The sequence below is a fragment of the Martes martes genome (genome assembly GCF_963455335.1).
Source record: "Martes martes genome assembly, chromosome: 7".
NCBI classification, from domain to species: domain Eukaryota; kingdom Metazoa; phylum Chordata; class Mammalia; order Carnivora; family Mustelidae; genus Martes; species Martes martes.
The window spans coordinates 133863645-133889197 of NC_137894.1; the positions used below are offsets into that span (position 1 = coordinate 133863645).

General features: G+C 55.7%; 1 protein-coding gene across 2 annotated transcripts in view; it reads right to left on the reverse strand.

Annotated features, from left to right (window-relative positions):
• The window catches only part of ITPK1 (inositol-tetrakisphosphate 1-kinase), a 167696-nt gene that overhangs the window by 35313 nt on the left and 106830 nt on the right, over positions 1 to 25553 (reverse strand). For both annotated transcript variants that reach the window (XM_080808815.1, XM_080808814.1), the window contains one exon: positions 9161 to 9278. In XM_080808815.1, coding sequence (XP_080664941.1) covers positions 9161 to 9278 — 118 coding nt within the window. The remainder of the gene's footprint in view (positions 1 to 9160; positions 9279 to 25553) is intronic.

A 25553-nucleotide genomic window follows, 5' to 3' on the forward strand; every position in this document is an offset into this window, starting at 1 on the left:
CAGGCCGAAGCAGGGCCCTTCCGAGTGTCCTGGTCGTGAGAGACAAACAGCCTGAGACCCTGGCCTGGAAGCGAGGAGGCCACAGAGGACAACCAGAAGAAGGGTCACAGCGGGGCAGCTGGGGACCCTGTTCACGACAGGACTGCTGCTGATGCGAGGTCCCCGGGTCAGAGAAGTGTACTGCAGTCACGGGAAGGGTGACCTCAAGATGCAGCCATGGGAAGGGCATAATGAGGCTCTACGGGAACTCGGCGGGCTGATTTTCCAGCATTTTGGGTAAATGTAAAATTACTTAAAAATAAATAACTGCACTAAAAACTGTATAAGGTGAACTTCATTACTAATAAATTACTGCAAGTAATACACCTGTAATGTACGTGAAGAAGCCAGGAAGACAGGACGAGAGCCCTGCGTGGGCTACAAGACAGTCACCCTGCAGACTCGCATTTGGGGAAAGGAACCCAGGTGACGCATTTACGAACGTGGGGCTGGGTGTGCAGGGAGGATGGACGGGGGTGGGGAGCACTGCCCTGGAGGGGCCTGGATCCCGTTGAGGTCACAAGGCCCACAATCCAGAAGGTGAGCACAAATCCAGCACTGACCCAAGTCTAGTGGGTTACGACACAGAGGGTGGGGTCTAAAACCCACAGTGCGGGGTCCCCTGGGAGAATTACCGGCTTCAGGGTATTTATGCCTTAAATGCACATTTAATCCTTACAACGACCCTATGAGGAAGGTGCTACTGTCATTATCCCCCCTCTCAGATAGGAAAACTGAGGCTCGGTACAGTGAAATAACTTGCCTAAATCAGTGAGGGGTCAGGACAGCACCTGAACCCCGGTGGTGTGACCTGTAATGCTTCTGGGAAGAGTGGAACAGAGGCGCAGGTCCCCTGGAGAGGGCACGGAACTGTGAAAGGGACGCATCGGTGGGTTCTGGGTCAGTCCTACAGCCTCTCTGGGCCCCTTTTCTCATCTTTAAAGATATGGAGAAGCTTCAGAGGCACTGAGAGCTCAAGATCTCTTTCAGCTGGAAAGACACTCAGTGGGCCTTAAGTTCACGCTAACGTGTAAATGACTGGTGTGTGACACCTTCTGATCAACGTGACCAACACAAGTATGTTTTGAGTCTCCCTCTGCCCTACTCTATCTCAGGGAAGGGCCGTTGAGAATTTTTACATGGGACCTGGGAGACTTTGAGTGTGATGGGGGAAGCAGGGGACGGACTCCTGGGAGTCTCCAGTCTGGAGGCGTTGGTCGTCACAAGCGTGAAGAAACTCCATAAAGGGGAGGTAGGGTCTCAAAGAGAACCAGTGTCCAGCTCTCCAACTCGCCCAGGGGCAGCCCTGCATTTGCAGGGAAGAAAAGACTGGCCTGCAGGAGCCATCAGAGCCTGGTGGGGTCCCTTAGGAGGGGTGGAGGGGTGAGTCTGTGGGTCAGGAGGAGACAGGGCTTCGCAGCAGACGAGCAAGAAGCCAGGTAGCTCATGCAGAGACATCATGCGGAGCTAGATGCAGCTAAAGGGAGGCACCTGCTGCTACAGTCCCAATGGCTGGGAAGGCCCAGTGAGAAGCTTGGAGCGCACACAGTAAAGTTCTTTCCAAGAATGGGCCTGGTCTCCTCCAGGGTGCTTTTGGGGGGGGGGGGCGGGGCCTGCAACCAGGCACCATGAGAGCTCACTTCATTCCCTCCATCTCTCCTCGGAGCCTCCAGTCCTGTGTCCTGCGCCGTGGCAGAGGAAGTGAGGAATGTGGCAGAGGACTGCCAGCGCAGCATGGAGGGGGCGCCCCAACGGACACGCCACGGCCACCTGAAGGAACAGTGGGGAGTGGGGAGCCGGGGGCCGGCCTGCGGTCATTTGGTCAGAACATCCCAGCTTTGGGACGCTGGCTTCCGGTAGAACTCTAGAAAACAGGGAGCAAGGGGACACTTGCACCCTCCCCCTGGAGGGAGTCACTGCTCCCTCCGGCCTGGCCGGGCTAGCCCGTGGGCCTCAGCACCAGGACGCCTGCACCCGGAGAACTCTAAGGCAGAAGCTGAGTCTGCGTCTCCGGGAAAGAGGGGCCACTGCCCTCTGGGCCCCACCTCGGCCTTCTGGAATGCAGGAGTGCAGCAGGACGGCGGCTGCTCAAGAGTGGGCTGGGGTCTGCTCGTTCCCCAAGGTACCGCTCTACCCCCCAAAGCAGGCAGGCCAGAGCGAGGGGATGCCAAGGAAACAGCTCTCTGGCCAGACAAGAATGAGCAGGACTGGGCCTGTGGGGTAAGGTGAAGGAACCGGTGGTGTGCAGATGTGAGCCTGCGGGGTGTCCTCCCTGTGCTCTGGGCTCTTCAGTCTGTACTGTGAGTCTGGCCAACAGGGCCGAACACTCTCAGGATTCGTGGGTCCCTGTGGGGGCGACACACAGCCTCACCTTGGAAGGGGACCTCTGAGAGCTGAGGAGGGAGGTAGGTAGAGAGGTAGGGAGGTGGATGAAGAAGGAAGAGATGCAGAGTCCCTCCAGGACAGGACGCCTGCACGGTGGCAGGGGGAGCCCTGGTCCCAGGCCCATGCAGCCGGCATGGCCTCCGACCTGGATGGAGCCAGGGACAGGAGCAGACCCCACCCAGGGTCAGCAGAGGGCACAGGGATGGGTGGGATCTGGAGAATTTGCTGCCAAATGCATCTGGTGTAGGAAGAAGGCTCAGTTTTGGAGTCAACTCAGAGCTCGATGTGAAGACATGGCAAACCGTTGCCTCTCTCGAGCTCCACTCTCTCGCCCCAAAGGGGAAGAGCCCAGCTGCGCTAGGAGGGTTCATGACAAGGAGAGGAGGAGCTGCCCGCCCAGGGCCAGGCCTCGTCCTGAGCATTATCCCCACAGCCCCCCGGGGAAGGGCATCTACCTCCTCTTGGCAGGTGACAAAAGGAAGATTCACCAGGGCAGAGCTGGGGTTCAGGCCCAGACGCCAGGAACGTGCCTCCCTCAGCCTGGCCTGCAGAGGGCGCTCAACCCACAGACCCCCACCCCCACCCCCACCCCACCCCACCCCAGGCCGAACACGGGGTCTCTACCCAGGTCGCTGGAAACCTGGATGGTGTTTCTCCCCCAGGCTCCAAAGTCCAAGAGGAAAACCAGGAGCCGAGCACCTACCCAAAGTCCCCATCCCCAGCGCAGCTTGTAGAGGCTATGCCACTCGCATGGCCACCTGCTCTGGGAATTGGTCCTGGCCTGGTCCCATCCCCTTGGCCTTAGCACGGTGGGCTGGGCCCGCTGACACTCCAGGGAGACACAGGCAGGCAGCCAAGGCCTCCCGAGAAGTTCACTCAATAGGTATGAAGCATTTTCGTGGAGGGCTTATCCAAAACTCTGGCCTCCTGCACAAAATCAGGCTGGCGGCTGGCTGACTTGGGAGCAACAGGCCTTGGGGTGTGTTCCCTCCAGTCCTCCTTGTCCTTCATGACTCCAAGCCCCCCCACCCCCTCCCAGCTTCTGCCACACGCCTCCCACCTAGAACCCGGCACCCATCAGGTGTGACTCTTTTTTTTTTTTTTTTTTAAATATCTTTTTTTTTTTTAAAGATTTTATTTTATTTATTTGACACACAAGATCACAAGTATGCAGAGAGGCAGGCAGAGAGAGAGAGGAGGAAGCAGGCTCTCTGCTGAGCAGAGAGCCCGATGTGGGGCTCGATCCCAGGACTCCAGGATCATGACCTGAGCCGAAGGCAGAGGCTTTAACCCACTGAGCCACCCAGGCGCCCCATCAGGTGTGATTCTGACACCAAATCCTGGGCCACACCCGGTGCCATGAATAGGGCCAGACCTGCTGTACCACCCCCCACGGAGGTGACAGCAACCCCCCACCCCGGGGACAGATGCACCAACGACTCAGAGAGGCCCATGTCAAATGAGGAGCACTGAGCCCAGGTCTGTCAGTGCCAAGGTCTGTTCTTTTCCATGACTGTGTGTGGCTGCTCTCAAAGGGAACCGACTGGATTCCCGGCTCCTCGGTTACTCTAGCGGACAGGGACTCTGATCCTCTGTCAAGGAGACCCCTGACCTTCTCTGGGCCATGTCATCTTCTGAACACCAGAGGGCGCCCCAGAGTGTCACTGGATGGCAGTGGAAGCGCACCTGTCCCCAGGCAGTAGAGCCCCACTGGACAACCATCCGGGCTTTGGCTTTGACCTCAGCTGGTCCCTGCTGTCAGGGACGGTAGGGGTGGAGGCCGCAGTACACCCACGGGTTCAGGGACCACCAGCTAAGAGCACAGACGGACAGGACTGTGTTCAAATCCCAGCTCTGTGGCCTGAAGGGACAGGCACTTCGGTTTGGAACCTTTCTCGCGGGCTACGCTGCGGATACAATCAGCTCACACACGTGCTGTGCTCCCAGCAGCGCCCAGCATGCGGCAGGTGCTCCCCCAAGACCTACCCGCATGCTGACAGAGCAAGCTCAGACAGGAAAGTGCCCCGCACAGGCCACACGACGCAGGGGACACAGGCAGGTCTGAGGCCCAAGCCTTGACTCCAGGTCCCCTCCCCAGCCTTTCCTCTCCCACCCACAGGCCTATGACCCCGCCCCCAGCTCCACCACGGCCCTCCCACCCCACAGTCCTCGCCCAACAGAGGCTCTGTGGGCAATGAGTCCTCCAGGCTCTGAGAAACGTTCCTTTCTCTTCACTTGCTGTCTAGATGACTCCGTTTTTCAATCAACCTCCCTAGCAGCCTCCAAAATGAGCCCTGATTAAATTCCCATAAAACCACAGGCAGAAATGCTCCCATCCGCGCTGTGTACCTCCCTCCCCAGGGAGGCCTGGTGTCCCGAAGGCCATCTGTCAGCTCCAGAGCACATGTCACCCGTCACCCACCACCGTCACCTGAAGGGTCTGAAGGGTCCCTCGAGCCCTCTGTCCTGTGGCCTAATGCCCTCCATCAGCCACAGCCCACTGCCACCCCCCCAGGGCTGAGAACACCAGCTTGTGTCCTCCAACCACAGCACAGCTTTCTCTCGTATCGCTTCGGCCAGTTCAGGAGGCCGCTAGAGCCTCGCCCATAATCGCTCGACCTGCGGTGGCAGAGCCAGGCCCTGGTCTCGGGGCTTCCATCTCAAAGTCTAGGCCCTATGCAGCAAAGCAGGTGGCAGGGAGAGAAGAGCCCTGCAGATGCGCGCTCGGCAATCGTGACTTGTGGGCCCAGCCTCCCCCACCCTCCCCCATGCCTGTGCCAGGCAATGGTCCATTTCTGGGAGGTTCCTGCCCTTGGTCTGAACTGGATCCAGGTTCAGTGCCATCTGTGCCTCTGGCTAAGGGGTGGGGGTACAGCCCCGCCCACAAACAGTCACTCAATTAGAGAACCCTGTGGCCCAAATGCTCTGGGGTGGGTCACTCTGCAAGCCTTGGGACCTCACGCTGCTTTGAGCTGCTGTGTGGAAGGAATTTACTGCTAGGGTCACAGGCTGAGGCCACTGCCCCCCGGCCAGCTGGAGGAGGAGGAACGGTCTCATTCCAAGAGTCATTCACCCCTGGGTTCCCCAGGTAGCAACCCACTTCTCGGAAGGTGAGGTGACAGACAACTTGGTGACCCTCGGAACTCGCTCTCCCCCTTCTTCCACAGTGGCAAAGCTCCCAATTTCAGCTGAGCACATGGGGGCCCAGAATAAAATCCACATTTCTCAACTCCCCTGCAGCTCTGTGTGGGACTCAGTCCTGGCCAGTGATGTGTGGACCGAGCACTGTGTCGTGGCTGTCAGAGCCTTTCCTTAAAAAGATAACCACCGCTATCTCCCCTGGATTCCTTTTCCTCTGTCCCTCGCAACCCGCAGGTCTCTAGACCCTGGACGTGATGGCTGGAGTTTCGGCAGCACCACTGTGGACCAGCAGGCTCGCTGGAACAATCAGCTGGAAGAAGTCTGGGTCCTTCCTCCGGGCTGCTCCATGAGAGAGAAACGAAGCTCTATCTCACTTAAGCCACCGTTATTTCAGGTCGCTGTTGCTATCGCAACTTCAGGGCTAAGCAAATGGGCAGGTTTGAGACTGATGGGTCTGAGGGACCAAAAGAACCCTGCCTCCCCTCTGGGCTCTGAACTAGAAGAGGATGGACCCTGGGAGCATGGAATCAAGCTGGCACCGAGATACTCAGACTGGGAGCTGGGGGCTCCGGGCAGCGGGCCTGCCCCGTCTCCACAGCTGACGCTCTGCGTGGACCCAGAGCGTGGACCCCTGCTCCAAGTGCTCCGCCGCCTACCGGGGAGGCCACCACCCCCACTGCAGAGCAGGGACCGCTGGGCACCTCCCCGCGGCGGCCTCCCCCGGCCTTACTGTGCAGCTGCCCCGGCTCTCTGAGGCAGGCACAGCCACCCTGGCACGAAGGACGGCGACACCCCCAGGAGGTCTCCAGCATGCCCCTTCTTCCAGTGCTAAAGCAGTGTCACTTGGGCTGCTCTGTCTGCGGAACTTACAAGGTAATTATGGCCACTTGCAGCGCGCTTGACTGGGCTGCCTCCAGGAATAGCAGGACGGGGGCGGGGGAGCGCTGGGATATGCCTCCCAGAGAAGGTTCTCTGCACCTGCAGGGAGGAGCCCCAGCTCTGGGAGGCTGGCAGGCGAGAGCCAGCCCTGCTTCCATAAGAACGGCCGTGGGGGTGGGGAGGGGGTCAGGAAAAGGCTCCAGGAAATCCCAGCTTCTGCCCACCCTCCTGGAAGAATGCCAGCCCGGCTCAGGGCACGATAAAGAAAATCCAGGGTACAGCGGTCTCGGCCCACCCACAAAACAATTCCTGCTGGCCTAGGACCAAACCCGCCTTAGGGTTCGGTCAACACGTTCCTGCCCAGCACGGAGGGGGCTTCCCTGCCACCCGCCCCTGCCCTGCAGGCAGCTCCTGAGCTGAGGACCCCTGGGTTTGAGGTTTCTTGGACCCAGCAGAGTGGAGGCTGATTCTCTCCCCACAGGGTTTGGTCGCCAGCCCGACACACGTGTGGCTCTGTGTGGGTCACCCTTACACCAGGATATAGGTAATGGCCACTAGAACCTGTCTCCAGGCCATGTCCTCACTGATCTAAAATGTACGCTCATGTTCTCGCTCACCAGCTCACACGCCTTCAGTGGGTGCCCATGAATGACGTCCCCAACTGCACGAGGCATTCCACGTCCCTGACACTGACCCAACATCTGTGAGGCACGCACAAGCACAACCCATCACTGGTCCCCTGTCCCCTGACTGTGCACAGTCCCACTCCGGCCCCAGACTCACCCTTGACCCCAGCCCGGATTCTCTACCCATGAAAACTGAGAGAGACTCCAAGATCAGCCCCTTCCAACATAATGGGAGCTGTGCCAGCCGCTGACATTCCCAGGTGACGCCATGTGCCAGGACCCATGCTAAGTGCTCACCAGACGTCATCCCAGTTATCTCAACCACAGACCCTGAGGACAAACCACTTATTATCAACATCTTAACAGGAAACAGGCCTAAGCTAGGTCAAAGGACTTGGCCAAGGGCACAACAGCAGCAACAGCCCAGATTCAGATATGACCTCAGTCTGTCTCCCCCCAAAACCTGTGCTCTTTGCTCTGAAAAAACCTTCTCAGTGGTGACCTCCCTGACCCCATTGGTACACATCACTCTTCTCGTGGACTTGAGGACATGAGATGTGGCCGCTGACCCACGACTCCTCCCACTCACTAAGCAGCCCTTCTCATCAGGATCGGATTCATCTCCTGTCCCTTCACACACAGCTGGTGTCCAACGCACACAACTCCTGGGATCTCCTTTCCAGAACCCAAGTTTAGCCAGAACATCCCTACGGATCTTTCTTCTCGTCTGAGAGTTCAGTCGGACCCGGGGAAGGAAGGCAAAGCAAAGGGAAGCTGACATCATCATTGACCGTTCCACACCCAAGGGGAAAAGGGTGTCGGCATGCTGGAAAGGTCTGCTGCTTGGGGGCCAGGCTTTAGGCCACCTGCTGAACACCAGGCACCCTCAGGAATAGGCCCTGAGACCCCCTCCAGGACGGCCAGGTCCAACACCCAGCTCTTCCACAGGGCATGCTCCCTAGAGAAGCAAGGACTCACCAACTCTCATGGCCAAGGTCCGTGAGGACAGGTGCTTGCTAGATCCACGGCCGTCTGGCCACGGACACGTAAGTTAAGCTTAGGGGCTTCGAGCTGACAGCCTGAGTCGGGGGAACCTGGCGGGATGCTGACTCTGCCACACACAGGCTGTGTGATGTGGGCCCGTCTGCTAAGTTCTCAGTCTCTGCTACTGTCTGCGAAATGGGGAGGGTGACCGCCCCCACTTTCAGGAGCGCCGAAAGACAGAGCGCAAGGAGAGGGCTGAGCCCTGCAGACAGGCTGCCTCTGGTCCGGCCAACCAAACCGTTCCCGCCGGTCCCACGGCCACACGAAACAAGGGCTGGCTAAGTTACCACCCAGGTCAGGGCCAGGTGGGCCACCCTCATGGTCTGGATGGCAAGAGTGGGGGCTGCCTTTCCTCAAAATTAAACAAGAACTCTCAGCAGGGAATGCAGAGCCAGGCAAAGAGAACTAGGTTACTGTTAACAGGACTCTTTCCAAAAAAGCCCTTCTCACAAAAACAGACACCTTGGGAAGGCCGTCCAACTTCTCCGGAGCGGCCGGGCCCAAGAAGGTGGGGAGAAAGAGTCCTCAGGGACGAGAGGATGTTGCTGGCAGGAAAAGCTCCCGCAGCTAAGCGGGAGGCTCCTACGTCGAGAACAGAGCGTACCCCGTGAGGTCCAGCCGCCACATTACACATCGCCACGGCTTTGATTAAAGGCCCTTCAATCTCTCTGTTTGTCTCCTTTGCCCAGTTACACAACTCCCCTTCCAGGCCCGCTGCTCCGCTACTCTACACACAGCCCTGCTCTCTAACCGCTGTGTTATCGGGACACTTCATCACCACTCTGTGGGTTCAAGACAACAAAACAAAACCGTCTTGAAGTGGCTGCAGCCGCTCTCTTTCCCGAAGAGCACCCTGGGGCTTTTACTTCCTAATTCTGCTGGTCAGAGGAGGAGCGAGGCCCTCCCAAGAACGTGTGTCCCTGGGGAATTCAACTCCTTCCTGCCCCAAAGGGCTTAAAAGAGATCAGACACCCCCATGCAACGACCACCCTGTCACTGCAGGCGTGGGCCACATGCGATGTGGGCTAAGCCACGTGTGTCCCTACCTTTCATGTAGGCCTCGATCTTCCGGATGAGCTCATAGGACTTGGAGCGGTCGAGGAGGGTCCTGATGGCAGGAAGGGGGTCCAGGACAATGGTCTCAGGGTGCGCATCGATGTATTCCTGAAAGGAAAACACACCTCTTCTGGTTGGAGGCTGGAGGCCGAGCTAGAAACAAGTTTTCCACAAGATTCCATCCCACATGCCCTCATGGCATCCATCCCCCTTCTCCTCCCTCCCTCCCCCAGCCCTGACTTCACAGTTTGGGGAGGCTACGTTCATGCTCTTGGCCCCAATGGGATCACATGATGCTGGTCAGACCAATCAGCACCTTCCACCCTGGCCATAGGCTCCAGAACAGGGCACGTGACCCAAGTCTGCCCAATCAGACGCAGGCTCAGTGCTCTCGCTAGGAATGCTGGGACAAGACCATTCTCTCCCACACCGAGGGGACCAGGCAGCTGGGAGCAGTCACCCTGAAATCTGAGGGAGAGGCCCGGCAAAGCCAGAACTGAGAACGAGAGACCAGCCTGAGAGAACAGAGCCAAGAAAAGGAGTGCAAGCAGGCTCCGGTCAACTTGTTTGGCTCCCGGATAAAGCCCCACCTGACACCGGCTCTGCTGCCCGTGTGGATGACACTTGAGGAGAGTGGCCCAGAGCCTTGCGTGGATAAGGATTCTGGGGCAGGGCTGGCGAGAGCAGAATGAATGCCGGGATTCAGGCGAGGATCGGTGTGGAAGACAGGATGACAAACCCACCCCAGGGCGGCCCCCTGACCCACAGGTACCCCCTGCAACGTGCTTCTTCTCTACCCACTAGCTTCAGGGTAGACTGCGAACACACAAGGAGGGCTGTGACCAAATCAGCCTTTAAGGAATTTAGGGTCTCCCTGGGGAAATAACAGTTAGGCACCTGGGGAATGAGAAACTACCGTCTCTAACAAAATTCAACAAGAGACTGGGCAAAAGGTGTCTGGGAAGGGAACACTAGGATCCCAGCCCTGCCCCTCGGCACCTCTGTGACCGCAGGAGCCCAAGCCACATCCATGGGCCATGACAGTTCGGCAGGCAGATGCAGTAAATGGGACCATCCGCCTGGCCCCAGAACACGGATTCTAAGAACAAAAATACGGAATGCTGGAGAAACAAGAGAGGGGCTAAGAGGAAAGGCTGGGTGGAAGGGAGGCCATTCGCCAGCTGTTGTTATTGTGAGCTGAATTGTGTCCTCAACAGATCTGTTCGAGTCCTAAGCCCTGGTGCTTGTGAGTGTGACCTTATTTGGAAATAGTGCCTCTACAGATGGAAGCAAACTAAAATGAGGCCACAGAGGATTAGGATGGACCCTAATCCATTGACTGGTGTCTTTAAGAGAGAGACACACAGGGAGGAGGCCATCTGAAAACGGAGACAGTGACTGATGTCGTGCCTGCCAAGGACCACTGGCCACCGTGGGAAGGCAGGACAGCAGCATGGGACAGATTCTCTCTTAGCGCCTCCAGAAGGAACCAACCCTGCAGACACCTTGACTTCAGACTTCGAGCCTCCTTAACTGTGAGAGGAAAAAGTCCCTGTTGTTTTAAGCCACCCAGTTTGTGGTACTTTGTCAAGGCCACCCCAGGGAATGAACACACCAGCTTAATTCATTCCCCTGCCCACCCAGTCTACAAGATCAGTCTGCGAGGTCAACAAAGGCCAAGGAGAAAGCCACAATGCTTCTTTTCAAGTCAGCCTTATCAACAAAAAAGAAAGCGCCATTTGGAATTACTCTTTTTTTCAGTGAACCTATTTTGGTTCCTAGTAATCATTTTTAAGAGCTCTCAACACAAAGCCAGAGATTTCTATCTCCTTCTCCTCTGAAATCTGCTCCCCCCCTTGGGTTTCATACCAGAGTATCTGCTTATGGGCTCATTTGTATCTTTTTCTTCGAATGTTTAAAAAAACTTCTCTGTTCCTGAAGGGTGGCCGCTACGTGCCGGTGGGGAGCCCTTCTTCCCATCCTCCCACGCACGAACTCTGTGGGGCCAGCACGCTCTCGGCGCCTCCCCCCACATACCCATACTACAGACACAAACACAGAAGACAAGCCACCTTCCCCCGCCTCCCGAGAGAGAGGCAGCCGTCAGCGAGTCACCCCAGTTCCTGGCCCACTTCCTTGCTTATACTGGACAAGACTGTCAGCTGACGTGGGCGAGTCCACATCTGCCACCCACCAGGGCCACGAAGACAAGCTGAGAAGTGTCCTCAAGGAAGGAGTATCCAGAGCTGCCTTCAGGCCGGGGGCCGTGCCTAGACCTCCCCTCTCCAGCCTCAGCCTTGCCTAAGTGCCTGCATCTCTCCATCAGCAGGCTCCCCATCAGCAAGTAACCGCTGTCAACACTGTTCCGTTGGCCCAGGTCTACGCTGCCATAAGACAATGTCATTCACGAGACACCAAGGTTCCCGCATACATATAAAATCACATTACTCTCTTCATGGTAAAAGGTCATCCACACGACAAAGTGTGTATCAGTCACGGTGCCCAGGGCATCGTGCAGAGTACCAAAGACACGCAGATGAATGAAAGCCTTCTGGGCTTCCCCTTACTGGATCTATAACCGTGGCCAACGAGTTCTGTTCCGGTTACGACCTAAACGCACTGAACTGTCCCCACACCCCGTCCTCCTGCCCTACCCCAACACGCCAGGAAGCAACCCGGTGCAGAGGAAAGAGTGAGGGCCCAGGACTCAAGAAACCCAGGCTCCCACTGTTGCCCTGGGCAGGCCACGTGGCTTCCCTAGACCTCAGTTCCCTCATCTGCGACTTAAAAGCCTACACTGGAAAAAACAGAGGACTGGGGGCGCCTGGGTGGCTCAGTGGGTTAAGCCTCTGCCTTTGGCTCAGGTCATGACCCCAGGGTCCTGGGATCGAGCCCTTAATCGGGCTCTCTGCTCGGCGGGGAGCCTGCTTCCTCCTGTCTCTCTGCCTACTGTGATCTCTGTCTGTCAAATAAATAAAATCTTAAAAAAAAAACAAAAAACAAAAAAAAAACGGAGGACTGGTGCTTATGGAGGCAGACTTCAGGGCCACACACGGGGGCTGCCATAGAAGCCACCTGCTGGAGGCCTTATGGACAATGCTGGCTGCCTGCTTTCAGCAATGGGGCGGTATCAGAGGTGCTCACCTCGGTGGGCTGGCCCAGGACTCCCCCAACAACTGAGTCCCCTGAAGTCCACACATGCTCCTTCCTCCCCCTCGAAAATCCACCCCCACTCCCCAGCCCCAAGAAGAGTATCCAAGTAGTTGTTGGATCTGGTTGTACTTTTCTGCGTTAGGGCAGCGACCTTTAAAGAGAGAAATCCGAATCATCAAGACATGAATTGAAGCCAAACTCACGAAGGAAAGAAGTTAGAAGAAACGAAGGGGGAAATATCTGACAAGCAGGCGCCAACAAGCTTTTGACCCGGGATGAATGCATCAGTATTAGCAGAAGAATTATTCCTAAACACGATCTCTTTGGGGACGAGGACAGAGAGGGCAAAGAAAGAGTTTTTCCAATCGCCCCGCTATCCACAAGTGGATTTCCTTCCAAGCCTTTCAGCTTATCTATTGTACCACAGGCCTCATGCATTTTTCACAAGACTCTTAGAATTACCAAACAAATTGCTGGAAGGGTGAGCACCCTGTACCATTTTATCACCACTCAGAAGAAGAAAGGCCCAAACGGTCTCCATGGCAAATGGTAAACACATGTTCCTTTAGAGCACCCGCCGCGGAACACCTACAAAGGAAGCATGGACATGACCAAGGGCCAGCCCGGCTTGAGGCAGACTGAAAAGGGGGGGGAGAGCAGACACAGCCCCCATCAGGGGGCCAGGAGGAGGGCTAGAGAGCGCAGACCATTTGTGGAGGGGACAAAGGGGCAGAGGCCAGCCAGGTGCCCCCGGCCCCTAGGCCCAAGGGATGATGATGCCAGGAGGGACCCGGAGCCCTCTCTGCTGGGCTGGAGGAAGTCAACGCTTCCCCACTGCAAATGTGAGCCCAAAGAGAGGATCAGGGGGCACCACAGACACTACTTCCTCTGCGGTTCCATTTATGGACAGGAAATGAGCCGGCAGACGCAAGGGTTTGCTCTTATCTAACAGAAAATGCAGGCAAAAGTCCCAAGTTCAAATCCTGCCTCTTGCACTTACCCTATGTCTGTGAAAAAGAAACTGCAATTAATCTCTGAGATTCTGTTTCCTGGTGTGTAAAAAAAAAGAAAAAGCCCAAAAAATGGGCATTTTTATTTCCAAACACTCGCCCATCTATTAGAGAGAGAGTGAGCGCACGCACATGCACACACACAGGAGGGACAGAGGGTGAGGGAGAGAGAGACTCTAAACAGACACCCCCCCTGCCCCACCCCAAGTGTGAAGCCTGACCTGGGGCTCGATCCCCTGACCCTGAGATCATGACCTGAGCCAAACTCAAGAGTTGAGACACTTAACCAACTGAGCCACCCAGGCACCCCTGCATTTTAAATAAAACCCATCTCAGGGAGCTACTTTGGGCAACAAGACCCGGACTGAAAAAAAGAGGATTCTCACGGTTGGACAGCATGTGGGCTCTCGGCACCACACCTGACCCAAGGTCTCTGAGCTCACCCAGCCATGCCCCATGCAGCAGACTGCGGGGCAGGCCAGCCCTGCACCTGGGGAGAACGACAGGGCTCTTCTGGATGGGGTCAGCCCTCCCGCTGAAGCCCAGAGCACCACACAATCCCCTGGCCTGTGGCAGCCCAGGCGGCAGGGCGCATCCCTCTGTGGACAGGTCCTGGCAGAGCCCACAATGCCAGTGGCACCCAGGCAGCCAGTCCCTTATGGGGGCGTGGAGAGAAGTGCCCGTGCCCAGTTCCCGCCCCCTCAGTTCTCAGACACACGGGACGTTCTGGTCCAACGCCCCCAACCACTGCAGGCCCCCTTTTAGAAAGCGTGATTCATTTTTTGGAGATGCATACTGAAATTATTTACAGATTAGATATGATGCCTGGAATCTGCTTCAAAGTAACCAGGCACAGCGGATGGTGAGAGACTCAGATGAGGCAGAGAGAAAACATGAGTGGTCGCACGTGGCTACTGCGTGAAGCTGGGTGGCGGGATGGGGGAGGGCGCCGCAGCCTTCTCTCGAGTATTTTTAAATTTTGTGTAACAAAAAAACTGGAGACAGAATGGAAGGGAGGGGTGAAGTCACCAGGTCCTCTCTCTCTTCAAGCCCACACACCCCTCGTTGTGCCAGAGACCGATTCAAACACCGACACTATCTTTCCCTAAGGAGCAGGAGGCAGCCAGCCAGATGGGAAATGCAGTGAGAGATTATGGAAAAGATAATAAATAAAAATGATCATCACCATAATTTTTGAATAACAGCAGCCACCATTTACCTAGGACGGGCTGGCAACGTGCGCATTGCCGGGAAAATGCTCGTTTTTAAGCACGATGTCCTTTAATATAAAAATCCGGTGAGGTGAGAGCTCAAACTATAGAACTCGTAGAAGAATGCACTCTTCGTGGCCTTGAATCAGACAGTAGTTTCTTAAGATACGGTACCAAAAGTAGAAAAGAAAAAATAAACTAAATATTCTTGACATTAGGAGCTTTTGTGAGTCAAGGACACCACCACTCACCTGAGACCTAGCACAGAGCCTCACCTCGTGGTGCTCATGACCGAGCCGCTAAAAGGCCATCACCCAGCAGAGCCTAACCTCTAACCTCCATGGCAGGACTGGGAAACTCAGGCCCAGTGGACTGTTCCAGTAGGGTTGGGGGAGCTGGGATAGAAGCAGCAGCACCACACAGAGCCCTGGAAACCCCTTCTCCTCTCTAGGCCTCTGGCTCCTCTGTTTGGTGAAGGCCAAGCCTGTGAAAAGGTTACATGCATGGGAGCCAGAGGCGGCGAGAACTGGGGTAGAATCCCACCTTCCCCGCCTGTGACTCTGCTTCCAAAAGCCTTGGTCCCCATCTGTAACATGGGGATCGGAGCAGCTCCTACATCACAGGATGGTTTTTGGTTTTGGTTTTTTTAAAAAAAGGTTTATTGAGATAGATTTCAAATACCATGTGATTTACCCACTTACAGATTACAGTCCAAGGATTTTAATACGTCGACAGAGCTGTGCAACCATCTGCACAGTTAATTTTAGGACATTTTCATCACCTCAAAAAAAAAAAAAAAAATCCCACATCTTTGAGCTCTCGGCTTCAATTCAGCCATTCCCTCCAGCCCCTGGAAACCACTTTCTGTCTCTACAGACTTGCCCATTCTGGACATTTCATACGAATGGAATCAAGTGCAGTCTTTTGGGACTGGCTTCTTTCACTGAGCGTAATGTTTTCAGGGTTCATCCATGCCGTGACACGTGTATGAACAACGCGCCACCGTATGGAAATACCAGATCTGCTCATGCATTCATCAGGGGACGGGCCTCTGGCTTGTTTTCACCTTGGGGTTACTACGAGTAGCACTACTATGAACATCTGGACACAGATGTGTGGACTAATGTTTTCATCTCCCTTGGATTACACACCAGATATTCTTGGGGTAAGAATGCAAAAGGTCACAAAACTTCTCAGCCGCTCAAGCACAGAGGTTCTAAAGGTAGCAATCACAGAAATCTACCACGGTACACAAAAGAAACCAATTCTCTGATTTTCCAAAGCTGCAGTCGCACAAAATAAATGCTAGATTTGATTCTCAAAGCAATCTCTGTGGTCTGTAGCATAAACAACTATATTTTTGTTCCCATCTTATAGATGAAAAAGCTGAGTCTCTGACCGAGGTAAAGTGACCGGCTCAAGGTCACACAACCAGCCAGGGCTTTGCCAGGATTCGAAACCACCCACTACAAGGTCAACCCCACAGCTTCTGCAGTGCAACCCTGTCACCTACCCCACCAAGTTATGTGGCTAAAGTGCTTTTTAATTCTCACAAAGTCTAAGGACCCTTTGTGAACCTAAGTGCTGGATAACCTGTGCACAACTCAGTCGGGCAGGTCTAGAATAGGAAAGAGAGGACCAAAGCCTGGGGCCAGCAGGGGGCAGGAGGTGGTGGTTGAGAGGGAAGAGGCTGCGAGCTGCCCAGACCTCCCGTGGACGGAGCAGCCTCTACCGGGTCTCTGGGAGGCCCTCTATCTGAACGAGAGCTTCCTGAGTATTTGCACTTACAGAGCAAATCTCATGCAAGCACTGCAGCAAGAGTGAGCCCCGCCTACGTTCCAGAACTCTCCATCTCCAGCGAGGTGGGACAGGAAGCTGCACGGGGAAGGCTAAAAAAGGAGTCACATGTAGGGCTGGGCAAGCTAAGTGCCAGGTTCCCCTGCCAAGCATTCTGCACGTTAACCTGAAGGCTGGAGGGAGAGGCGGAGAAAGTTTCTAGGAGGAGAATTAAGAGGACTGAAGTGAGTTCCAGAAAAATCCTGCTGGCCAGGAGCAGTGTGGGAGGACCAGGCTGGAAGCCACTGATGCAACAGGGATTTGAGAGCATTCAACTTGTTGGTTCATCTCCAGCCTCCTTCCTTCCAGAGTCCCTGTTCCCCACCCCCAGGAAGAGGTCTTGTGAGAGGACAGCAGGAGAGCAGATCCTCACTGAGCATGCAAAGAGAAAGAAGGGGCAGGGCAGGTCGGGCAAAGGCAGGGAAGGAGTGGGGGGCCCATGAGTGGCTCTAGGGAGCAGCTCTGCTCTGCTGTTTGATCTGGTCATAGATAGGTGGTGTATCTGGTTTGCAAAATTCATGAAGCTGTTCACTTACCTGTACAGTTTTCTGTATTATCTTCAACGTATTAAAAAAAAAAAAAAGATAAAAGAATGAACCAAAGCACTGGACGGACTATTCAAACAGCAAGGACCTGCTCCAGCCTCTACTCTGCTGTGTGGCCTGCCTTACACTTACACTCTGGGACTCCAGCCTCCCATGCGGGGTAGATCAAGGATGGAAAGGGGGGCACCCACCCACCACACCTCCCTGGGGCCGCGGCAGCCATCACCACCAATCGCAGCAATGATCGCTTGGGGACCGCAACAGCCTTTTGCACTAACCCCAATGAGATTCAGAATCCTGATCATCGCTCGGTTCCGGAAGTTAGACAAGCATGGGCACCCAAGGCGAACCCCACATGCCATGCACGGAACAAACGCTCCAGGCTGATTCCTTAAGACCCCATGAGTCAGAGTTTGTGTATTTCTGTGTCACCAAACAGACGCTGGGGAAGACCTGACGTTCTTCCCTGTGGCTGTTAAAAATTACTCACCGGGCTTTTATGGGAAAAGAGGTAACCTTGGGCTTACTCAGCGTAATCTCACTCCTTCTGACTCTTCCTGAGAGCACGACCCGAGCCCAGACCTCCCAGCGGACCACAACGGCTGGCCTTTGAACTCGCTCCTTCCACACCAAGTGTGGATGAAAGACAGGAAGCATCCAGTTCCTAAAGTCTTACCACCGTGATGGAGGTCCTGGCAAGACGCCAGAAGGAGTTATTATTAATAATTACAGTAATAATGGTAATGATAGCAGCTAACTTTTCCGGGATGCTCACCAAGTACCAGACCGTTGTACACTTTCAGGAATGGACACATGCATTCCTCAGAACAACCCTATGCAGTAGGTCCCATCAGCAGCCCCATTTGACAGGTAGAGAAACTAAGGCTCCGAGCCCCTCGGTACCTGGCCCAGGCTCTCCTGGGATCCAGGCCATCTGGTTCCAGAGCCCTCTAGCTGGCAAGACAAGGCATGGGGGGCCCTGGTTAAAGGAGAGGCATCTCAATTTTAGCTACAGCAGAATTTCTCATGTGCATTCTTTTAAAATTTATGTTGAAGAAAGAAAACTAAATCTTTCTCACAGTCAGCCAACCCAAGCCTAGGCTGCGAAGCACCCCAGCAAAAATGGCAACAGAGCTCCCAAGTTCCTCTCCCAGAAGCAGAGTCACAGATGGTCAGACCTTGTGAGACCTAAGGTCCCTTAGGCCAGCCAGTCTTTTCAGAAAGGAGAAAGAAGCAGAAACTAGCCAGAGGTCACATGGGGAAGGGGCAGAGATGAGACCATGACCTCAAATGCTCCTTCTACTACCCCAGGGTCCTTCCTGGCTCATTCTGTCCCAAATGTCCCAAGGAGCGACCACAGTGGGTTAGAGTCTTGGCTTCCGTTCCCAACCCTGGATCATAGACAAACTAACCACCACCAGAAGACAGCCACTTAGGAGTACTTAGGAGAGTACCAAAATGACATGACCAGACACTAGAGCCCACAGCAGCCTCCGGGATGAAGATCCACATGGCACTGAGGGAAGATATGTGTAGGATTTGAACGCACAGGATGCCTGCAGTGGACGCCTGCTGAGTGAAGGAGTAGGACTGGTGGGAGGAAGACTAATAAATGAAATGGTGTCATAGGCAATCGTACCTTCAAAGGCATGGTATGCTTCTGCAGAAAGTGAAACACGTGCCTAGGAGATCAGCTCCGCATGATGAGGTCGTGACCCATGCTGAGCAAAGCTTGCTGGGCAGGACAGCTAACGAACGCTCTGGGCAGACTACTGAAGCCATGAAATCAACAAGATTTCATGTTCATGGACATGAAACCAACTGAAGCCAGGGCCAAATGTCCCCCAGGCAGAGCCTTCCTGGCACCACCCAGAATACCTGTCTGTTCATTACACCCTACAGAAAACCGCAGAGAGCCTGAGGAATCCACGCTAGACCCAGGTGTCTTGGTGTAACACAATGTGCCAGGCAGCCAACCTCGGCCCTGGCTAAACCAAAGCACCCATGGCTATTCGAGAATCACGGGCCAGGCGTCTGAAGAGGTAGCCAGGTCTGGCATAGGGCTGGGGCTAGAGATTCATGCAGCTAACCCGTGGGCCAAGAGAAGGCTGTGGCAGCATCCAATACATACCAGGGGCAGGACTGCCAAGTCCAGCCACACAGGATGCCATTCACGTAGTCTGCCACTGAGCTGTGCAGTACATCCCCTATGTAACAGTCCCTGACCATCAGCCAAGGCTTAAGCCTTCCAATCACTGGCTGAGCACCTCTTTCCAGCCAGCAGCACCTGGCCGATCCCAGTTCCAGCACATGGACCCTAAGACACTGCAAAAGTTAAGGCAAAGGCCATCAAGAAGTTTCGGCTCCAGTCTTAACACTGTCATTACCTTTACGCGTAGTTCTGAAAACCACTTAAATCATTTGTACCTCAGTCTTCCCACCTACAAAACAAGTAGGCTGGAATAATGCATTTTTATAATATCCTTTCTGACTCTGAAGTCCTAGGATTCTTGGATGCTGTGAAGAGAAAAATGAATGAAAAAATCGCTCAGGGCCCTGGAATCTAGGACCTGCAGCCCTCAGGCATACACAGTGCCTGAGCAGAACCCAGTCTCGTTAGGACAGTGACATATGTGCCCATGACAGTGGAGGGAAGTGAGCGAGCAGGACAGGCACACGAATGACAGACGGCCAATGGCTCTGCGTCAGGGACAGACATCAGTTCACCAGCTCAAGCAAGACCACACATACCCACACCACCTTTCAGAGCAGCCGCTAAGACGACTCCCCAGTTCTTTTTTTTTTTTTTTAAGATTTTTTATTTATTTAGTGGACAGGGAGAGATCACAAGTAGGCAGAGAGGCAGGCAGAGAGAGAGGAGGAAGCAGGCTCCCAGCTGAGCAGAGAGCCTGATGCAGGGCTCGATCCCAGGACCCTGAGATTGTGACCTGAGCTGAAGGCAGAGGCTTTAACCCACTGAGCCACCCAGGCACCCCGACTCCCCAGTTCTCACGGACTCAGCCCTGGCATGGAGAAGGTACCTCCTCACCTGCCACATCTATAACTTCTCTAAAATGGCTCCTTGGAGAGAGCGGGGCTGCCATGTCCTCAGCCACCTTGGTCTTAATCAACCCTCATCCTATTCTGGAGAGCTCACCAGTTGTCTGAGCACTCAGCCTGAGGCCTCCCAGAGAGCGCGAAGCCAGGAAGGGAGGGAGCCCCTATGTGTGCGGGCTTGTGTGTGTGTGTGTGTATGTGCATGTGCACACCGGAGTGGGGGTACCTCGGCAAGCTCAGGAAGGCTGCATTCCACCCATCCTCACCAGGAGCTCCTAGGTGCGGAGAGATGCAGGGAATGATCCTGTCACCATACGGGAACGCGCAGGGGTACGGGTCGGGGCACTAATCTAGCCGTAGGGGGAGGGAAGCGGAGTGGGAAGCAGAAGGGCAAGAGAGAGGGTTTCCGGAGGCCAGGGTGGCTGAACCACCAAGGGTCACCGGCATGGAGGACCACGAGGAGAACAGGCATTCCAGGCAGAGGGGACAGCACAAGGAAAGGCGTAGGAGGAGGGACCCCGCATGACCGGGGAGACGTAGGTCTCAAAGAGGAGTTTACGTAAGGCAGAAAGCAGGACAGACAGCTGGAGACACAGCAGCCAGGGAGTCTGGACATGATCCTAAAGCAACAGGGTCTCCAGCCGAGGAGGGGCGGCGCCGGCTTTGAGTTCTGCAGTGACCCGTCTATTGGCACGCGAGGCCCAGGGGCTGAACTTGGAAGGAACAGGCCTGAGCAGCGTGTCTGACACAGAGCTGGCATTAGAGGCATGGGTGCCAGACTTTGCCGTTCCAGAAGGACCGAGATACTGCCTGACCTCTGGCATGATTTGGCAGAGCCAGAGAAAGGACAATGATGCGCTCTGCCCCTCAGCCTGGTTGCTCTTCAGACCTGTTATTTAAACCCATGAACTCGGGCTGGGGTGGTCAGGCCCCCACAGCATGGGGAGCTCAGAAGAGAAGGGCAAGGTGTGAACGCATGAGCGCCAGACAGAAGCGAGGTGGCCTGGGGTCAAGGTCCAGACAGGCTGCGTGAGCCTGGCACAGACGCTGCCCTCGCCAGGGCCCTAAGCGCCAGCAGCAAACACTTCGGAATGGGGTTACCGCTAGGGGTACAGCCCCCAATTTTCCAGAACTCAAGGCCAAATTCAACTGATGAGAAGAAGCATGTCCAAAAGTGGAGGATGACGGACTAGCTCTAGGTTGGTGGGAGTGTAACCGGCTCTACTCTATGGGAAGAAACCGGACACCAGCAAAACCAAGAACACGTGAACTCGGCATCTCTACTTCCAGGTATCTATCCCACAGAACTCCCCGCGTGTGCACACAGACGCGTGTACTAGGGCATTTCATTACCAAGGCATGTTCCAGAAACATCAGTAGAGAGCTGGTTAAGGGAAGGATTTAAGACCAGTTAATGGAATATCATGTAGCCATTAAACAGAATGAGGCAGCCCGAAGCGCTGATGTGAAATCATTTCCAAGATCTACTGTGGGAACAATGGCTTTGTGTGGGGAAAGGAAGACCATCTTTGTTCGCACACAAAAAGGCTCAAGGCCCTGGGGAACCGATGGCTGCACCAAGATGGGAAGTGGCTGGCTGGGCAGCAGAGGTGGTGGGGGGAAGACCCTGACGTTACCAAGACCAGTCCGTCAGGACCGGTGAGAGCCAACCACAGACGACACAGGGAAAGCCACACCTAAGGAATGCACCAGAATCACAGTCCACGAGATGATGGCAATTTGCTGTCCCAGACCAGGCATGAGGTGGGAGAAACACTGGAACATTCACGAAGGGCACAGCAAGCTTCCACGGAGCAGAACACCAGCAATAACCACCCCCACACCCGTCCCTGCCAACGAACAGAACAGTCACAGAACAAGGGGCTCGGAAGGGAAAAGAAGTCGGAACCCCAGGCCCCAGACTCCAGAATGAGCTGTACAGACTCATACCACTGACAGGGCCCAGGGGAGCCCCTTTCCGGATGAGGGAAGGTGCTTAGACAGTGCCGGTGTGGAGCAGGGCTGGGCCTGAGCACCCCTAAGACAGCAGGTTCTCCTGGGCGTGCGACTCTGCATGCCTGCCTCTGGGCACCCGCATCCCAGAGCCGGCTGCCCCCCCATGGCTGACTGTCCACCTGGGTCACCCCCAGACAGTCTCATGTCACATGCCTTGCTCCGCCACCCAGTGAGCAGCCTGAGTCCGACAGTGTGGTCCTGACAGGTGAGAAACTTGTTCACAGGGCGGACAGAAAAGTCCACGAATGAGCTCCCGCCAAAACATATCCCCAAATGCTGAGGAAGAAAGGGCTGGAAGTAAACAGAATGCTCTGTTATTTAAGATGGCAAATGCCTTCTCCCTGCCCTTCCCAGCCCCTCACCCCAAACCGTGGAAGACAGTTCCTCCCTCTCCGTCCCCAGACTGCAGCACCAAACTTGTAAGTCGGCTCTCCATCTTCCGTCAGCAGGAGGCTGGCACAGGGCCGGGCTGGACTGTTCACCCGACGAATGTCCCATGCGCCACGGCCCTACTCAGGTCCTCTGGAGCCGGGGAAAGGACCCCCAGGGCTGGGTGCTGGTCAGAATGCGTCCCCTCACAGGGTGACGCTAAACCAGGACAGACTAGCATGTCCATTCAGGGATCCCTGTGGGGGACCGGACGGGGCCCCAGCAGTCCCAGGGCCCACCCGTCAGAGTCAGCAGCTGGGCAATGTCAGGAACAGAGAGAGGCAGCGGCTGCTTGGGCCCCGTGCTCCTTAGGCACCTGTGTTAACACCCCTGTGCGCCCCTGCCACACACGAGCCACCACGAGCACGAGCACTCCCCCTCCATGCCCGCATCCCCCTATAGGCACCCCCCAGGTGGCTCCAGTGAGCTGTGGAGCCGCCCCTGCCCTTGGGCCGTGGGCCACTTCCCAGGACAAGGCCACAGGCCTGCTCGGGCGGCCCCACCCACCCACCCACCCGCACCCAGCCCTCCAGCCAGAGTTGAACTCTCAGTTCCCAGAACCAGCCGAGGCCTCCCTAGGGCCCGCAGGCTCCCCAGGGCTCTGCTGGGTGTGCAAGTGTTACTCACAGAACTCAGGGTGCCCAGCCTGCTGTCAGCGGGGTGGGGGGTGGGGGGAGTCATCGGGGAGCAGGGCAGGGTCTGCGGAGCGCTGCTGAACTCGGGGAAAATCAGGGGCCGCTCTAGCCAAACATGCCTTGGCCCCTCAACTCCGCACTCGGTGCCCCAAGCTGCAACCCCCAGCCTTCCTAGCTTCCGGAAGGAAGGCTCCGGCTGCCGCACCACACAAGCACCACACGCCCGTTACACATACCCCCTCCTCCCCGGCAGGAACCCCTGGTTCCGAAGAGGACTGACTCCCCTCGGCACCCTGCAGCCCTCCTCTAACCCGCAGCTGTCAGGCTCACTGGGTTCCTCCAATCCACCCACCCGGCCCCCCACTGCCTTCTTCAGGGTCCTCAGACCTCCAGGCATGTCCGGCCAAAGGACACTGTCCCCTGGCTTGCTCCCCTCCATCAACAGACCTTTCAGGCCTCAGCTCAAATGTCAACTCCTCAGAGAGGCTACAGGACCGGGTGGTAAGAACTTCCTTGTCATCTACCACAAGCCCCAATTTTTCTTAATCCCAGAACTTTCCGTAACTGGAGACCGTGTTACTTTTTCCTCTACTTGCTTGTGTTTTGTGTGCATTCCCTCCCTCTCTCCCAACCCACCCCAACCCACCCACACACACCCAAATACAATTGTGGGGGGGCAGGGGCTGAGTCCGCCTGATGTGACTTATTGATTACTATATCTGCCGTCTTTGAAGATTTCTGGCACACAGTAAGCGCTCAATTAAGACTTGGCTGAATGAATGACATAATAGATCTGTGATGACAGATCCTGGAGATCAATGAACAGACTGAGAGACATGGGCCAGGTCAGGGGCTGGAAGCTGGGGGGTGTGAGAGAACTGAGACGGGCCCCAGCAGCAAGGGGCTCAGGGAGGTCCTCGTGCCTCGGAGGACCGAGGTCAGCAGAGGCCAGCTTGGCTGGTGAGCGGCTTTGTGATTGACCGCACAAAGGCGAAAGAAACCACAATGGCTTTATCGTGAGCGTGCAGCCCACATGGGAAACACGGAAGCAAGTCAGGAAGTCATGGCCCCAAAACAGGCCAGGAGGAGAATGGCAGAAGGTGACCTTTCAGATGCAGGTGTTGTTGAACTAAGAGCCCATGAGACTTTAGTCCCCCTGGTCTGAGATCCCAATCTCCAAAACCCAGCTGCATCCAGCAAGGCCTCCGTATCCACACTTTTAAAACAAGAGTGGCTTCACTTACGCGTGGAAGCCGTCAGAGCCGCTGCGCTCTGAGAAAGGCAGGGGTCTCAGCCAGGCGCAAATTTGCCCCCCGCCCCCCAGAAACCATTCAGCAACAGGAGGCATTTTTGGTTGTCACGACTGAGGGTGGTGGAGGCTAGAGATGTCGCTGAACATTGTACCATGCACAGGACAGCCCCACAATATAGAATCGTCCAGCCCAACACGTCAACAGTGTCAGAGCTAAGGAACCCTGAAATCACGTGCGTATGTTCTTTCTTCAGCCTTGGAAAACTTTACTATTAATAATCATTAGTATTTCTAAAACCCAGTGTACCTCAAACCCTGTGCCATAAAACGCTGATGGTCCACACGCCGCCGTGAGCTGGGTCAGAGCTCAGGCTTCCGGGGCAGCCCGCCCCTCCCACCACACCACTCAGGGCTGTGCGAAGTCCAGCTCTGTGGGGAGGGGCTGGAAACAGGGCCATGAAATCGTGGGCCTGCCTAGGGAACCGGTCTTCCTCTGTCTGCAGGAAAGGCCCTGCAGACAGCCGATGGCACTCAATGGCACCAACCCCGCGGGGAGAAAGAATGACTCACTACCCCTGCCTGATCTGGGCCCACAATGGGCAGATTGTGCGGCCATCTCCACCACTGGGGGAGTGGCCTTGTCAGCCGGGACAGGAGTCCTAAAGAGCCTGACCTCATGGCCACCCCAGGCCAGGACCTGTCCTCTAAGGCCAGGGCCACCGCCAAGGCCCAGTCCTGACTCCCCTGGCATCTGCTGACTGCTGCTCATCACTGTGTAGCCCCAGCTGTGTCAGAGGCAATCCCAGACGGTGACCTCTTCCCTCAGGTGACCCAGAATCGCTGCACGCCCTCCCCCACCCCACTCCAAGCTGCTGGCCAACGCTGCTCTGAGGCCTACTTGGAAGAACTGTGAGCGACAATCCAGCCTCGGTCGTGCTCTAACTGAGCAGCCCCAGGCAAGTACCTTAACTTCCTTGGGCCTGTTTCCTCACCTGAAAAAGGGGGAAGTAAAAATTCCATTCTCCCAGGGACTGACCTCTGCTCAAAATGAGATAAGAGATGCGGAGTGCCCAGAGCACATGAGGCCAGCTGGGACCTGCTCGGGAAGTGTGGCCTCTCACGGGCCTCCACAGAGACTGCCCGAATCCCTTGCTGGCACCTCCAGCTGGGAAGCCGACATGCCACTAAGCTCTGCTCCCAAAGAGAAACTCACTGGATTTTTGTCGGGTTTAGATGTTA